Genomic DNA, 18,768 nt, shown 5'->3' on the forward strand with positions numbered 1-18,768 from the left:
TCGGAATGTTGGAGTTCATGTTGTTGGCATTCATTTTTGAAGGACAAATTGATGTAATGGGATCATACCAAGGGTCCTAAGGTCTATGGTTGTGAGTGTGTGAACACATGGTGTGTGTAGGTGTGCTTGAGTTAGGTGTGATTGATGATGTGTTAGTTAGTAGGTGTGAATGAGTAAATCTAGGACTGTGGTGTGTGATTGAGAGATAATTGTGGATCTAGAGATGCTCTCTTGAGCTCACATATGATGTCACTCTTGGATGTAACTTATGCCTATATATTGGGCATATCTCTCATGAATAAAAACTCCCTTTTCATCATCTTGGTATCTCCATCTTGGTTTGGACACACTACCTTCCACATTCAGAGTGGTCTATTGCAAGTCAAAAGACACCTTGGCATGGAGGGTTGGGCAAAAATGGCTTGCTAATGCAATTCCTAATAGTTGCATTTTGCAAAGAGGGAGGAGTGTTGTTTGATGTCTTTCTTGGTTGTGGTGGTAGCCTAGAGGCAAATGTTGGCATTCATTTTTGAAGGACAAATTGATGTAATGGGATCATACCAAGGGTCCTAAGGTCTATGGTTGTGTGTGAACACATGGTATGTGTAGGTGTGCCTGAGTTAGGTGTGATTGATGATGTGTTAGTTAGTAGGTGTGAATGAGTGAAAGGATAGGTTGAATTTGATCCTTCAATTTCTATTTGCTTGATTTGGGGGTTTCTCTCAAACCTCCTTCATGGTTGAAGCATTGCAAGTGGTTAAATGCTCAAAAGTTTTAGTATTTTACTGTTTTTGCTTGGCATTGATGGGTGTTGGTCATATGAGTAGATGGTTGAAGTATTTAATGCTCCAAAGTTGGTCTATCACTATGCAAATCATGTTTTTCAAGGCATATGCTTGGATGAAAGGTTATATTGGTCACAAGAATGCATCATTCATGATGCTTTAGACTGGTTTAGTGATGTATGCAGCCCCTTTGCTTTTCTATGTGGATGATATGCTCTATGCATACTACAAAAGTTTGAGGTTCATTATGTATGGCTTTATGTTTTATACACACTATGCTATGAAACATTGAAGCATATGATCGATACTCTTCATATGTTCTCTGCCTTGGCTTTGCCTAAAATGCATGTAATGGTGAAAGGTTATGTGCTTCACTTAAGTAGTGATTTGATGAGCATAGATTTGAAGATCAAGGAAGACATTATGTGCCTCAATGGTGATATAATAGCTGGTGATTCTTTTATGAAGAAGAAGGATGCAAGAAAGATCAAAGGGCAAAGGAGTTACAAGAAGGGCTACACCAAGAACCTCTCCAATGACAATGTACCTCACACTATGGTAGGATCTAACATGAGAAATGGGACTCGCTCGACTAAAACCCTAGATTGGCTCATGACTAAAAGAATTTATCTGCATATGCTTCAACTGCTTTGGCTCAAACTACATTAGTTTTTTTTTCATGAGCTAATCTACGATTTTCATGAGGCGAAAGCCATAAATGAGCTCATGATAAGAAAATTTTGGTGCACTTTAAGCTAGTGCACAAAGCAAATGATGGCAATTTTTTTTCTCATGGGCCAATATCTGGCCTTTGCCTAGTGAAAATCATAGAAAAATAAATTTAATGTAGTTTGAGCCAAAGAAATTTAATTGAATGTAGACAAAGTTTTTAACTCTCACGAGCCAATATATGGCTTTCGCCGGACGAAATCCATAGAATGGCTCATGACTAAAAATTTGGTTTCCCTAAACTTGTCCATATGACTCCAAATTTGATCACATTTGCAGTCAAAAATGACCGGAACGATATGAACGAGTCCATTTCTCATGTAATATTATAAAAAATCTACATATTCAAAATGTTTTATGTAGAATAGGTGAGGCAATTTTTAATTTGTTTTGAATGATAGGTGGCAATTTTAATTATGCGGTTGGCCATGGGCCTTTTCACCACGCGTAATGCACAAAGTTTAAAAAACACATTTTGGGGTGCCTTATTCTATCATGTGAGTCTCTGATGGACATGATAATTTTCATGCATATTCATGTCATTAACCTTAAGGATTGTGCAAGATATCATGCCCATTGTATATGCTTTTCATGGTTAGGGATGCATTATATTATGTTTTCCACCACCCATCCTGCACAAAGGTCAAAAAACACGCTTTGGGGTATCTTCTTCGAATGTGTGAGTCTCCAATGGACATAATATTTTGCACTCATCTCATTTTATCCCAAATTTAGTCCTTTTATAAGTATCGTGTATATAAGATACAATCTAAATGGTAAAGGTTGCATTATACCATGTTTTTCATTTGTCGTCATGTAGGAGTTAAAAAAACATGCTTCGGGGTGGCTTATTTAAACGTGCCAGTCTTTTTGGACATGATACTTTGCATGCACATCCATGTTGCCTCCCTAATGTGTGTACAAATTATCATGCCCATTGAATACGGTTTGCATGCTAGCGGACACATTGTATCATGTTTTTTACCAAGTATCATGCACAAAGGTCAAAAAGCATGCTTCGGCATGCTTATTCAAAGATGCGAGTCTCAGATGAATACAACACTCTACACATGCCTCCATGCCATCTACCTTAAGGCCCATTCACAATATTATGTCCATCAGATATGGTTTTCATGGTCTACGATGCATTATACCATGTTTTTCACTACCTATCATGCACAACGGTAAGAAAACACGAGTCAGGGTGTCTTATTCAAGCATGCAAGTCTCTGATGGGCACAATACTTTGACATGTCTTAATTGAACCCACAGTAAGGAGATTACAAAGTATTGTGCCCACCAGATACGGTTTGCATGGTCAGCTCGGGGGGGTTACTCAGCATATGTAACCCTATCACGTGAGTTCAACAGAAGGATATTTTCTATTTCTAAAATTTACAGAAATAAATATACATAAGGGACTATTTAAAATAGTTTTGGAAAATTTTTACATATTTGTATAGAAAAGGGGTACATTTTATTAATGAAAAAATTTACAGATAAGGGATTTTAAATATAGGCCTTGCACGCACATGATATAGAGGGTTTATACATAGTGACCCCTCTGAGATGGTCAGGGATGCATTGTACCATGTTTTTCACCACCCGTCGTCCACAAGGGTCAGAAAACATGCTTGGGGGTGCCTTATTCAAATATGAGAGTCTTGGATGGGCATTATACTTTACATGCACCTCCATATCATTGAAATTAGTGCCTGTACAAAATATCATTCCCATCAGATATGGTTTTTACGGACAAGGGATGCATAATATCATGTTTTCCATGGCCCACCACCCATCATGCTTACCCAATTTTAGAGTTTCCCAAGTGATATTGAGTGGAGGTGACGAATTCAAAAAAAAAAGTCCAAAATTTTTGAATATGGTATTGAAGATTTTGATTTACAAGACAGACAATGCTACAAAGAGAAGTAGCAAAAGCAACGCCATAAGAGAGTCCAATTTTTTTGAATAGTGTGTTGAAGAGTTTGATTTGCAAGATAGACAAAGTAATAAAGAGAATTAGAAAGCAACTTCTTGATACATGACACGATAAAAACATGGAGAACATTGGAGGTTGTTACAAATAAGAATCTTCATCAGTCTCACAATCAAGGTTAAATTCCAATTTAAAAATCTCATCAGACAGTGACACACCTTATCACACATTACATGAGCCCAATATACAATATAATTCATAGTATGCAATACTAGTACTTAAGAAGGGGGTTGCGGGTTGGGGGGGGGGGGCACTTGTTGTGGTTGGAGGGTCACTCTTCATGAACCCCATTTAGCATATGCAATTAAGCATGTATTATATTCTTGCATATTTGTACATTTTCACATGGGGGGGGGGGAGGCTGTTGTGGTAGTAAAAGGGTCACTCTTCATAATATAAAATGTGTGTATAAGCATGCAATATCTTCTTGCATAATTTTACATTTTCCCATGTAACTACTTAACCCCATCTTGCATGTATACATTTTTCACTCTTAAAATTTAGACACCCCTCCATAAATCTACACGTAAATTTGCTATTTTATAAATCTCCTCATGTACATAAACAACATGATGAAAGTCCCCTTGTTAAAAGAAGATTACACAAGTGCATGTAGGCACTGCCTTCTAATATAGTAATAAGTGACACTTTTGCACGCAAAGTGGAAGGGGAGAGGAAGCAAATGACTTTTTAGTATGTTGGGAGCCTAAAGGTAAAGCTTTGTAGAATGATCTCTATAAAAATGACTCATGCTTAATTACATTTTTTTTGGAAAATTACATGTGGGAATTCACAAAGGAGGATCCAATTCTTAGGTACATCACTACCTCTAAGGAGATAATGCTAAAATTACCCCTCATTGCACTAACGTGCTATGTTACATGTTTATGAGTGGTGCAATTATTCCAACACCTTATCATGCATTACATGGAGCCCAATAAACACTATATTGTTGTTAACCCTATGGCAAGAAGGGCCAGAAGTGCAGTCTAGGACAACAATGATGAGAGCATTGCATGTATGGAGTAGCGGCAAAGCTCTGCTTGTAATATATTGAGCCTGGAAGATGGTATGATGAACCTTAAAGGATGAGGATAGCCAAAATCCTCTCTAGAAAAGATCCAATCATACTTGCAAAATCAAGATCTAGAGAGACAAATACTAAATCTAGAGAGACAAAGGCTAAAAGCCTACACTTTTTGAGGTTGCCCCACTTTGTGTAGAGACCCAAAAGGTCCCCCCCCTTTGCGTAGAGACTCAAAGGTCCCCCCACTTTGTGTAGAGACTCAAAGGTCCCCCCACTTTGTGAAAAGACCCAAAAGTTCCCCCCCAAAAGTGGAGGGACTCTTGTCCAAAAGGTATCCTACAAAAGAGGTCCCACCATGGAGGTACCTACGGATTGTGTAGGGACCAACATGTATAAATATCTCTCAATGGATTGAAGCTCCCAATCTTTGGAGTTCAGTGTTCAAGCTCACTATTGTGTTCATGTGATTGATCTCTATTGTGTCCATGCTCTCTTACACTATTGTGTTCTAGCATGTCCTTACCCTTGCACTCCCTACCCTTGTACTCCCTCCTCCTCCTACTCCCTCTCCCTCTCCATCTCCTCCTCCCTTCTCCCTCTTCCTCCACCCTCCTCCTCCTCCCTACTCCCCCCTCCTCCTCTGCCCTCCTCCGCTCTCCTCCTCCTCCTTCCTCCCTCCTCCACCCTCCTCCTCCCCCCTCCTCCCTCTTCCTCCTCGCTCCTCCTCCTCCTCCTCCTCCTCCTCCTCCTCCTCCTCCTCCTCCTTCTCCTTCTCCTCCTCCCTCCTCCCTCCTCCTCCTCCTCCTCTCTCCTCGTTCTCCTCCCTCATCCTCCCTCCTCTCTGTTGGATAAATTGATGTTTAGGAGAGACACTTATGGACATGGTCATGTGGTGTGTGTGTGCTAGCATGCTAGTGCTTGTGTAGGACATGGTGTGAGCGCTAGTGAGCACCATGGTAGGTGTGTCAGGTGACTCATTAGTTAGGTGTCACCCATCTAGGTGTGATTGATATAAGTTAGGGACTTGGTGGCCATTTTGATGGAGGACTTGGGGGTGTTACTAATGGAGACAATCAGGGAGATAATCATGGATCTCGAGCCCCCTACTTAGGGGCATTCCACTATATGTAACTCTACTCATGAATGAAATTATACTTGCTCTTGCTCATGCTCCATTTCTAACATGGTATAAGAAACATTCCATCCTCCATGAGCTCCCTAGTAGCCTAGAAGTCGAGATTCCAACACCTTAGTAGCCTAGAAGTCGAGATTTCTTCTTCCATATCTCATTCCCTTTCTCTCCAAACTTGCAGAGATTAATTCTCCCACTGCACACGACCATTGTTGGAATCCTCTCACCCTTTGCACCCTCCAATAGTCTTTGCAACACTATGTAGATAGCGCGGCTGGGATGAGAAATCATGTAGTTGCTAGACATCTTGAGTCGCTTCCCTTTGGCATGTGTGCGCCCTTCTCCTCCTCTTCAGTGCACAGTTTGACTGATTCTGCCTTGCAGATCATCTCAAAAACATCGCATCTTGTATCGTTGTGCCCTTTGAAAGTTCCTGACAATTCCTCGTCTTAAGATGTGGTGCCAAATTATCGATTCTTAGTGTTCTGATAATACAGGTCTCTAAACTGATGTAACCAACAATCTGGAAATGGATTTTATAGGCCGAAAACAATGAAGATGGAGTCTTCTTGTTATATTCCTCTTATCGAGTCAGAGGAGGGACAATAAAAACTAACCTTTCGGAGTTATAGATGGACATCTGTCATTTTACCGTTCCTCTTTCCAACCTTAGGAGGACTCTTGTACGATTACGACATAGGTGCGACATCGTCGGCCACCTTATTCCCTCTACTCATTTCTACCATCTCGCATTACAACGCCCACAAAGTGTGCATCGTCAGGGTAGGAATGACTAGCCTTGCTGCTTGCAAGCACCTCATGAAACATGGAATCAATCCCACAGTCTTGGACGCTCGGGATTGTATTGGTGGCATCTGGAGGTACACTTGTGCCACCACGAAGCTGCAGTTGCCCAACGACGCGCCCAGAGACGGGTACCAATTTTCAGACTTCCCTTGGCCTGCGGGCACTACTTTCAATCCTCCGAATGAACAAGTTGTAGAATACTTGGAAGGCTACGCAGAGAGATTTCAGTTAAAGGAGAGAATTCGGTTCAACTACGAGGTTATGGAAATCAAATCAAGGTTTGCAGGCAATACTGGCTTTACCGGTCTATGGGGGAACAATGTTACAGCTTTCGCACGTGAAGAAGAAGAGATTGGTGGTGGTAAGGTTTGGCAATTGCGTGTGCAGAAGCAGTCAGGAGGACAACTTCAAACGGAGATTGAAGAAGAGTGGCTTCATTTTGATTTCCTAGTCATGTGCGTTGGTCGTTTCGGAGATTGCCCCATCGTACCCACATTTCCATCTAGTGGAGGACCTGAGATATTTTTTGGAACCATGCTACATTCAATGGAATACTCGATGTTGGATAATGAAGTTGCAAAACAACTACTAAGTGAATATGGACAAGATGCATTAAAGAGTGTGGAGTAGGACAAAGAGCAAAAGAGTTACATCAATATTGATATGCTTGTGCTCTCAGGAACTATGAAGACTAGGAAGAAAGAACCAAATCAAGATGCTCCAAAGACGTTTATCAATGAGAAGACTTTCATCCAGGAGGGCATTGGCCCTACCTTCTAGTTTGATGTTGTGTGTTTGAGTCAATAAGGTGCTCTACCATGGATAGTCCATCCTAAAATGATATGTTATTTTCATTTTAGTTAGTCGTGTTTGCGTGCTTTGTCATATGTCCTATGGTGATACCCAAAGACACATGTACCAGTTGGACTCTCTTATTGTTGTAAACCGAGGTAACCTGATTTGGAGTGAGATAATGGTGGAGCTAGGATGTCCACAAGAGTCTACTACCAATGCAAGTGGAGTGAGAACAAGGTCGAGAGCATGAAAACCATGTAGTGTCCCATTGTCTATTGCCAGGGTAGAAGGTCATCAATTTAAGGGGGGGTATGCTGGATAAATTGATGTTTAGGGGACACACTTATGGACATGGTCATGTGGTGTGTGTGTGCCAGTGTGCTAGTGCTTGTGTAGGACATGGTGTGAGTGCTAGTGAGCACCATGGTAGGTGGGTTAGGTGACTCATCAGTTAGGTGTCACCCATCTAGGTGTGATTGAGATAAGTTAGGACTTGGTGGCTAGTTTGATGGAGGACTTGGGGGTGTTACTGATGGAGACAATCAGGGAGATAATCATGGATTTGGAGCCCCCTACTTAAAAGCATTCCACTATATGTAACTCTACTCATGAATGCAATTATACTTGCTCTTGCTCATGCTCCATTTCTAACACTCTCTCCTCCTCCACCCTCCTCACTCTTCCTCCTCCTTGCTTGTCCCTCCTCAACCCTTACCCCTCAAATCCACGAAGGAGACTAGCTCTCCACTCCTCAACCCTAGGCTCCTCCTAAACCCTAGAACCCCCTCTGAATTGTGGAACTCCTAAATAGCTCTCTCAACCCTGTTTGCTTTTTGAATTGTGAAATGCCCTTCTAAACCCTTGAGCTTCTGTGGAGGCGAGAGCCTCCATCAATCGTTATGATCAAGCCCTCTTTCTCACCCATGTGTCCATGAGATTTGCTTTCCATGCTATACCCTAGACCTCTGACCGGAATATGACATGAGGACCTATGCTACACTTGTGAACACCTATGATACAACGAGCAATGACACGACTATAGGTGATCAACACCCTTACATGCACTTGTGAGAAACAATGACAACATTTTGGTGCCGCTACTAGAGGGAGGGTAGCGCCTGAAGTGAAAGCAGAGCACGTGTTTGCATGTGTGAAAACGAACCCCCTTCGAAAACCATTGAAGTCAAATTCCTCAAGAAAAAGGAATGAAAAAATGCTTCCAAGTGGTGCAAAAGGATAATGTTGCCATACATAATTGCATTAATACACCAAACACCCAAAATTAACCCTTAATCCCCCCACATCCTATAAAAGCAATACCAACCCCCCCTCACTTCTTTCCCCACAATTTTCCAAGCTACTTGCATTTCCAAATTTGGGCCTCCATATTTTCCATCTACCTCTATTTTCTGTCCTCCAACTTCCATCCACCACCACCACCACCACCACTTTTTCTGTCGAACCCCCCCTCCACCACCGCTTTGTCTGTCAACCCACCCTCCATCTCCATCTCCACCTCCACCTCCCATCATCTTCCTCCCCACCACTTCCACTTTTTTAGTCCATCCCCCATCTCCCCACTCAAGGTAATCATCCTTTCCCCCTCCACCTCCACTCCCCCATCTCTCTACCTCTCTCTACACCCCCATCACCCTCCACTCCACCATCTCTCTACCTTTTTCTACTCCCCCATCTCCTTAAACTCAAGTGCCCCTTTCCCCCCATGTCCCCACCTCTCTCCACCCCTCCTTTCACCACCACCCCAACCCCCCTCCCCTCCACCACCACCTCCACCTCCACCTCCACCTCCCCGACCCTCACCCCCTCCTCCACCTCCCCCACCCTCACCCCCCCGCCCCCTCCCCTCCTCCACCCCCTCACTACCTCCACCCCCTTCTCCCCCACCCTCACCCCCTCCACCCCCCTCCTTCCCCCCTTCCTCCACCCACCCCTCCCCTCCTCCTCCACCACCACCAGCACCACCAGCACCACCACCACCACCCCCACCATCCCCCATCCTCACCTCCTCATCCAAACCCCCCCCTGCCCCCCCCTCCCCCACCCCCTCCACACCCCCTTCACACCCACCTCTACTCCCTCTCCAACCGGTGGCAACCGCCGCCAGTTCCCCCCATCTAAAAATAAATAAAAACCCTGACCTAATCCTAACCTTAACTAATCCCCACTAACCCTAGTTAGAGTAGTTAGGTTAAGATAGGTTTCATTTAGGCTACGTTAGATTTAACTATAGTTAGTTCAACTAACTACAGCTAGTTAGGTCCACAGTTAGGTTAGAGTAACCAAATTTCGATTGTGTTAACTAAACAAACTAGTTAGGTTAGTGTCTAACTAACAGTTATGCTAACTGAATTCATTTAGTTAAGTCAAATAGGTTGGGTCAGTTAGTCTCCCCTAGCTAGACTTTAAGTCCATTCACACCCAGTTAGTACTCAAGACACCCCAAAAAGGGCTAATTTTGACCTACATTTGACCCTCCATAAATCGCTCATTTGGCAGCCGAATTGAGCCCAATTTGAACTGCCGTTTCACACATAAAAACACCATGCTATGGGGATTTTTTCCAGCCCATTCCAAAAAATTTTGGGATCCTTAACGCCTCTCATTTTGCACCCCCATTTGGGCCCCTTTTTTGCACTTATTTGCTCATAGCAAATTCCCCCACCCAGGTGGGACAATACTAGGCACATTATTAACACAACAATCCCTACTACACTAATGTATCTCTAACCCCCCATGTTTTCAAGGGGAATGCGATGCTCTCCGAGAGGCTCAACGCTCTTGCCCAACATGATGCTGCCCGATTATAGGCAGCACTCAATACTCAGATCAACGATGCAGTGATTGCCAGGAGCACTAGAAAAAATGATTCACATCAATTCTCGCCTGGTGTAAAATTGCATGTGAATGCCAGACCGGGGATCTATATACTGGAGATCATGATCGGTATAGGTAGCCAGCTGGTTTGGATGCAATTCCAACCATGTCAATCGTGCGTTCCACAAAATACTCATCCCTTCACTCTGGCACAGTCTTCATCTTATGCAACGTTTCTCTCTACATGAGCAGGATATGGCTAAATAGCTAGCGTGTGTAACCGAAGCTTCAACAATGGGTGGCAAAACAACAAGCAGTAGTAGGAGAGAAGTGACGAGGAGAATGGAATGGAGTCAAGCAACTCAAGGAGGATAGAACCTCTCTGATACCATGTTGGAAGATAGCATGGAAGCAACAGAAGATGGACACAATGAAAAGAAGTGCTCATAGAATGAAGAACAATGAGAGCCATATGTAGGGCATCTTTACACGGTCACTAACATCATCAATGACCTCTGACCAAAGGCCACTGAGCTCATCTACTCCCCTAGAATCTAGCCGACATCTAGATGGCATCTACTCCCACCTAATTGTGCCTCTAGCACACACATAGGACCAAAGGTGTGCTAACAAGGAGCATGACCTTGATACATCCCAATAGTTCAAACCTAATGTGAGTGAAATGGTGAATACTAACAAAAAAGAAGAGCTAGGGAGCACAAATGAATTGGACCAAACATCTTCCACCACATCCAGTGGAGATAGTAGCCAAGAAAGCACCTAAAAGTGCCATCAAGTCCTAAGGAAAGTTCCCGATTACTTCAAAAACTACACCAGGGGAGAAGCAACAATAGCAATTCTTAGGCTAGTCAGGGAATCAAAGCTTGTAGAAATGAGAATATTGAGGATACCCTAGCTTATGAAGGACCAGCCAAGACAAGGAAACTGAATCTTGCCTTGGATGGAGAAGAGGAAAATTCTGTATACATCGGTGAACAACTCACTCTAGAAGAAGAAAAAGAATTAAAAGCATTGCTGATGGAATATAGAGATTGCATGGCTTGGTCCTACAAAGAAATGAAATGGATTTCACTTGAAGTTTATGTACATACCATACCAAGAAGGGAAGGATCCAAACCGAAGGTATGCAGACCCTACAAGACAAATCCCAAGTATGACACCCATGTCTATAAAGAACTAGAAAAATGACTGGATGTTGGTTTCATTTATGAGATCAAGCATACCGATTGGGTTTCGCCAATTGTGATTGTTCCTAAGAAAAAAAAGAAGCACAGAATATGTGTGAATCTCAAGAACATCAATGCAACAACAATCAGAGATCCATATCCCCTACCATTGACTGAAATAGTTTTAGAAAGGATAGCGGGGTCTGAAGTGCATAGCTTCTTGGATGGGTTCAGCGGCTTCAACCAAGTACAATTACACTTCAAGATCAAACAAAGACAACGCTTGCCAAATAATGTTGAAATTTTGCATATAGAGTCATGCCATTCGGCTTATGCAAGGCCTCATTTACTTTTCAAAGGGTCATGTACATCCTCTTTAAGGAATTTCACAACAAGTTCCTACAAGTCTTCCTCGACAACTTATGCATACACTCAGGAAAAAAGGATCACATGAAATTCCTTGATGAAGTACTAAAACAAACCAGGGAGTATGGAATCTCTTTGAATCCTCTAAAATGCCAATTCTTGGTCACACATGGAGTAGTCTTGGGACACATAGTCTCTTGACATGGGATTGAAATTGACGTGGAAGAAAATAAAGATGATCATGGAACTTCCCCCCCCACTAAATGCTAAGGAAGTCCAAGTTTTCATGGGCCATGCCAGATACTATAGAAGATTCATACTTAGGTATGTCATGATTGCAAGACCCCTATATAAGCTCCTAGTTAGCTTCATATGGACAAACAAATGCAAACAAGCATTCGAAACCCTCAAGTGGATATTGATAGCAAACCCTATTCTAATGGCACCAAATGGGGACATAGAATTTCATGTACATACTGATGGTTCCAATTATGTAGTAGGGAGTGTGTTATGTCAACCTACCAAACACAACAAAGACTACCCAGTATACTTCGCAAGCAGACAGCTAAATGATGCAGAGGTGATTTACACCACAACAGAAAGAGAAGCCTTGGCAATGATATACATCGTGACACTATCTATTGGCTATTGACTTTATCTTCTACACAGATCATCAAGCCTTATATATCTTGTGAATCGGCCATGTACCATAGGCCGGATCACTTGATGGCTTCTACTACTACAAGAATTCAATTTCAAAATCGTGGTGAGAAAAGGAGCTCAACATTTCATTGCCGATCCCATGTCACAATTAAGGACAGGAGAAGAGTTGAAAGGAAGATGACCTACCAGATGCCGCATTATTTCAAATAGACGCTGTGCCTGACTGGTGTGCAGACATCATTGGGTACTTAATGGCAGGAAGACCACCTCCTGAAATGAAAGTAGTGGATGCCAGAAAACTAATTCTAAAAGTTGCACCCTATCAACTCATTGCAAGGCAACTATACAAGATGGGCAAGGACTAGGTTTTAAGGAGATGTGTAACGCCACATGAGATCATACCAATCCTTAGTGAAGCCATTGCGAGTGGACATTTCCAAGGGGAAGAAACAACAAGAAGAGTCCTTCTCTGAGACTCAGGATTCAGGAATCTCCGAGTGAGAAGTTCACTTTGGGCATATGCCTACCATGGATATGTCAACAGCTACGATGTATGCCAATGGACTATTAAACCACAACACAAGGACTTCAATTTTTTGCACAAAAACCATTTGAAAAATGGGGGATTGATTTTGTGGGTCCCATCCATCCAACATCAAAGGGAACACATGCATGCTACATCATTGTGGTCACTGATTACTTTACCAAATGGGTTGAAGCTAAAGATGTTAAAAAGACAGATGCCAAAAGCACAACAAGGTTCATGTACGAGAATGTGATCACCCGATTTGGATGTTCCCATTGAAATTGTGTTAGATAGAGGCACACATTTTGCCAATGAGGTCATCCAAGAACTTTCATCTGGCTTTATGGTGATCCATAGAAAGAGCACACCTTACTACCTCTAAGTGAATGGACAAGCTGAATCCACCAAAAAAATATTATGCATTGTCCTCACCAAGGTAGTAGAACCAAAGTGTTCTGATTGGGCAGAGAGACTAAATGCAACCTTATGGGCATACCAAACCACACTCAAGGTTAGTACAAGAAATACACCTTTTCAATTGGTGTATGGCCTTGAAGCTGTGGTTCCACTAGAATTTTTAATACCCAGCCTACACATAGCAGCACAAGAACGTATGGGAGATCATGCATCCCTGAAAGAAATAATCTACAAGTTAGAGAAGCATACAAAGACCAGATTAGTTCCCTGCCAAGCCATGACAACAGAAAAATGAAGAAGGAAGGCATGGTTTGATAGAAACCTCAAAGACAAAAGACATCAAGGAAGGTGACTTGGTTTTGCTGTACAATACCAAAGTCCACAAGGAAAAACTCAAATTTCTAGGTCAAGGACCTTATAGAGTCAAAAAAATGAACCCCATCGGAGCTGACCTAATATAAACACTGGATGGAGTCCATTGCAAAAAAACAATAAATGGGAGCCGACTGAAGTGCTACTACATCAACATGCAAGCCATCCCCGACAATAATGAAGATTTGGGAGCCCCAAGTCTTCCATAGTTAGGACTAGATTGTATCACGAGCACTCACTGGCATATGTACGACTTCACACAAATAGGTAGTTTCAACTGATTTCAACCTAGGGCTCAGAGGTGATGTGACTGAGTCCTAGTTGCTCTATGATCCCCTTACCAAATTAAGCATATAGGAGGAATGCCCACCTCACTAGTCATGAATAGTGCACCCACACCTTTCGAGCACCACGAATAAATTGCATGAATAAAAGCCCCAAGTGATACTTGATTTGATCCACACGCATGGCACCCTCATCACAAAAAGAGTAAAATGCATTAGCCACTCACAAAAGAAACAGGCACTCTTAGCACATGGCACTATATTGGCATTGTCAAACTGGGACCTGATCCATGTGTGAATTGCCAAGGTGAAGACGGTCCAATAACATGGGAAAAAGGCCTACAACGCCATCGTCAAAGCGACACCACGCGAAACGGCCCAAACCTCAACCTCAACAACCGTCCTCAAATCACCAAACTAAAGAAGAACGAGATCCAGAATCACCAACCCAGAGGTCAGCACCAGAACGGCCATGGCTAGTGGTTCTGGATAGTGATACTGATGAGCAAATATATGCAACATACCAAGGAGATATGCCACAGAACTTAAGGACCCTAGAGTCATGAGAAATTGAGGCAGAGCAATTGACTATGCAGGATGCATGTGCATAACACCTTGATGGCCAAACTAACAAAGAGCTAGCAATAGATGAAACAATATAGCTTGTATGGCCACGAGTCTCAATGTCCGCCATGTCACCCAATGCATTCAACTTCTTGTAGTCAAAGGGTCTAGGAAGTCTTTTTGAGAAGCTAAAATCCTTCTTACCAACACATGCTATGACAGAATACATTTGTCAATTCATAAAATAAAAGCAGAGAGTTGGAGAAAGATAAGTATGGCATAGTAACATATAATGAAAGGCTCTTACAGATCTACCTCAGTAGATCCACTATGCATGAAGCATTCTCATTTCCAGAGGCACTAGAAGAATATCCAAAGAAACATTTGGATGCAAGATTCTTCGAGATTCAAGATTTATTCCCACCAAACATAAAGTCACTAAGCGGGGGGATAACTCGGGGGGGTCACTCATCATATGTAACCCTATCACGTGAGTTCAACAGAAGGATATTTTTTATTTCTAAAATTTACAGAAATATATATACATAAGGGACTATTTAAAATAGTTTTGGAAAAAAATTACAGATTTGTATAGAAAAGGGGTACATTTTATTGATGAAAAATTTACAAATAAGGGATTTTAAAAATAGGCCTTGAACGCACGTGATATAGAGGGTTTATACATAGTGACCCCCCCGAGGGGGATAAGCCATGATATGATTCTGGATCCCATATGCAAAGAGGCAGCTTAGTTTTTGGCTGACATTTTCAGTCATATAGGAGTGAGAAAAAATTACATATCAATAAAAACTCTTACACTCCTTTGTAGATCAAAACTACAAGACTCGGCTCAACACATATACTTGCTACTAACCAACTATGTCTCCACTACACATAATGGCAAAAGCTACATTGCCCATCTATTGGCCATTATGATTGGGTTTGCAATCGAGCAAGAGGAAGACTCTACACCTCTCTCAATGTGAATAACATGGATGGGTGGCAATCCGAACAAATTCTAGAGAATGATAAAGTGGAACTCTACCAAAGAATCTCTTGCAACTCAGTTCAGTATTGCTACTGCAACAAAAGGACTTGACACATAATGAATTTGCAATTGAGACAAATAGCATCCCTCTTCAGTAATCACAAATTACCAACATTGATGACTCTAAGACTCTAAAGTTACACCCCCCAAATGTCTCTAGTGGCACCATACAACAGACTACTATTTAAGAAATAGATCAAAATTTCACATGGGCACATGGGAGTCAACTGTATGTCCAATACAAGCAAGGCCATAGCACATTCCTGATCATACAGCATCATAGTCAATAGTTACAACAATGGTCACAATTATTTGCTACCATGGCATCAGATGATCAGGAAAGAAAAATGGAAAGGCAGATGCTCCCATCTCTTTAAACCAAGTTGCAAAGTGTCGAGACTAAAATTCATAAGCTCAAGGACAGCATGGTAGAGCAAATGCAACAACAGCTCCTTGAACAAAATGCTCTAGTAGAAAGTAGAAAGGATGCCCTACAAGCCGAGTACAAGCCATAGTTTCTCTCCAAGAAAAACACCTACAGCTATTTGATGCCTTGAACAAAGAGGAAGAGGTCAATTTATCCCTTTCCCAAATGCAAGTCACTTGTGATGATATCAATAGTGCACTTAAAATGAAATATTACTACTTAAAGAGGATCAAGCCACAATAGACACAAACTATGAGTTGTAGAACAGCCTCAAAGAAGGTAAGCATCAAATTCAAGCACTAGAGAAGAAATGCATGGCATCAAGGGAGACACTTGTGAACACCAAAGTAGAACTAGATGCTCAAGAGCAAGAGATACTCCAACTCCCCGTGCTTAATGATCAATTTCCAGTGCATCCAAAAGTAGCTCAACAATTCAATAGTCTAAAGCTTGCATACACCTCAACACTAGGTAAGTATAAAGAAAAGTGCATAGAGTGGCAAAATAAAAAGCCAATAATCTCCAAGTTGAAATTTCAGAGAGGTCCACACCATCACTGCCGGTGGGATGCCAATCATCATGATCCAGATAGTGTAGTTGGCCATTAATCAATAGAAACTCCAAGATCAAATGGACAAGTAAGGAAACACTCATCAGAGCCTTGGACAAACATGCATCAATCATGCAAGCCAATTATGACAAAACACTCAAGGAAAGTGCAAAATACAGTGACGCCTTAGCAGTAATCCTTGAGGTGTCCCTCACAATTGATGACCATTTGCCCAACCTCAGCTTCAATCCAAATCAATAGATAGATGCTTAAACGGCAAGTCGCCTCTTTCAAAGAGCCATATCTCTTCAAGGGCGTTATGTGTGTTTGTTCAAAGAAATGGTTGACACTCACTTCTTAAAAACTGAGAAAGCAATCTATGATGTTCATGGTGGATTACAAGGAAAAGATCGACAACAAGCTCGCTCTATCTACCACCAATGCCATCTTTACCATACTCATGGGATAAAGACAACCGCAACACAACATCACCTCCAGATTCAACCATAACTCGAGGACGGGTAATCAAATCGGTCTAGGGGAGTTGTAACCATGTGGCAACAAGAGCCAGAAGTGTAATCTAGGACAAAAATGATGAGAGCTTTGTGTGTGTAGAGTAGTAGCAAAGCTCCTCTTGTAATATCTTGAGCCTGAAAGATGGTATGATGAATCTTAAAGGCTGAGGATAGCCAAAATCCTGTCTAGAAAAGATCCAAGCATACTTGCAAAAGTAGGATCGAGAGAGAGAAAGACTAAAAGCCTACACTTTTTAAGGTCCCCCCACTTTGTGTAGAGACTCAAAGGTCTCCCCACCTTGTGTAAAGACTCAAAGGTCCCCTTACTTTGTGTAGAGACCCAAAAGCCCCCCCTCCCAAAGGTGGAGGGGCTCTTGTCCAAAAGGTCTCTTATAAAAGAGGTCCCACCACGGCGGTACCTACGGATTGTGTAGGGACCAACATGTATACATAAATCTCAATGGAATGAAACTCCCACTCTTTGGGGTTCAGTGTTCAAGCTCACTTTTGTGTTCATGTGATTGATATCCATTGCGTCCATGCTTTCTTACACTATCATCTTCGAGCCTGCCCTTACCCTTGCACTCCCTACCCTTGTACATCCTCCTCACCCTCCCTCCTCCTCCTCCTCCTTCTCCATCTCCTCCTCCCTCATCCTCCCTCCTCCCTCATCCTCCACCCTCCTCCTCCTCTCTCTTCCTCCACCCTCCTCCTCCCCTCCCCTCCTCCCTCCTCCCTCTTCCTCCTCCCTCCTCCTCCCCCCTCCTCCTTAACCCTTACCCCTCGAATCCGTGAAGGAGACTACTCCACTTGTCAACCCTGTGCTCCTCCTAAACCCTGCAAACCCCTATGAACCCTCAAACTTCTAGATAGCTCTCTCAACCCTATCCCCTTTTCAAACCCTAAAATCCCCTTCTAAACCCTTGAACTCCCGTGGAGGCGAGAGCCTCCATCAATTGTTATGATCTAGTACTCTTTCTCCACCACGCGCACATGAGATCCGCTTTCCTTGCTTTAGCCTACACCTCTCATTGGAATACGACTCGAGGACCTATGCTACACTTGTGAACACCTATGCTAGAATGAGCAACGACATGACTATAGGTGACTAACACCCTCGGATCCTATACTTGGAGAAACAATGACAATAATTGTACATAGTGCCTGGTACTCCAGCATACCTTAGAAAGGACATATTCCTTATATGGAAAGGATGTGTGCATTTCCAAATTATGTTGGGTATTGGGTATTGTGTACTAGTAGAAAATACATAGTACCAAAGGCCCCATTCCCTACGCTCTTAAAATTATGGAAAGAAAGTGTGTCGCCAACACTTTATATGGTTATAGTTTTTTTTTTTTTTGTGTGTGTGTGTGTGTGTGTGCCTATACCAATTTCACCCAAAAAAGAAAGTGTGGGTACGTATACCATATCCCATTTATAGCATATAACATAAGATTGAGTATATTCTCTTGCAATTACTTAAATTTATATTTTGAGAAGTTAAGAATTCCCCCGGGGGATTCACAGGGGGAAACTTATGATATTGCGTGAGTGTACAATAGGGTTTTTTTTTGAAATGAGGCAGAAGCTTATACATTAGGGGTGGGGCGCCTTTTTATTTTTTCCCAATATTGAATTTAAGTTGGGAAAAATTGAGCACATGTGGGTGATGTCTTATTCGTGTATTTGGTTTTACTTTCTAAAAAGTGTCGGTATTTGGCCATTTCTTATCTAGGT

At 42.2% G+C, this 18,768-nt stretch overlaps 1 protein-coding gene across 1 annotated transcript; it reads left to right on the plus strand.

Moving 5' to 3' along the window:
- The first annotated feature begins 6,461 nt into the window (after positions 1-6,461).
- On the plus strand, positions 6,462-7,109 carry LOC147900925 (putative flavin-containing monooxygenase 1). The gene has a single exon (XM_087376398.1). The coding sequence runs from the start codon at positions 6,462-6,464 to the stop codon at positions 7,107-7,109; it is 648 nt and encodes a 215-aa protein (XP_087232524.1).
- Positions 7,110-18,768: the final 11,659 nt, after the last annotated feature.

Source organism: Dipteris shenzhenensis, chromosome 6 (genome assembly GCF_047967505.1).
Source record: "Dipteris shenzhenensis isolate YYH24624 ecotype China chromosome 6, Dip_SZ_1.0, whole genome shotgun sequence".
In the NCBI taxonomy this organism is placed as follows: domain Eukaryota; kingdom Viridiplantae; phylum Streptophyta; class Polypodiopsida; order Gleicheniales; family Dipteridaceae; genus Dipteris; species Dipteris shenzhenensis.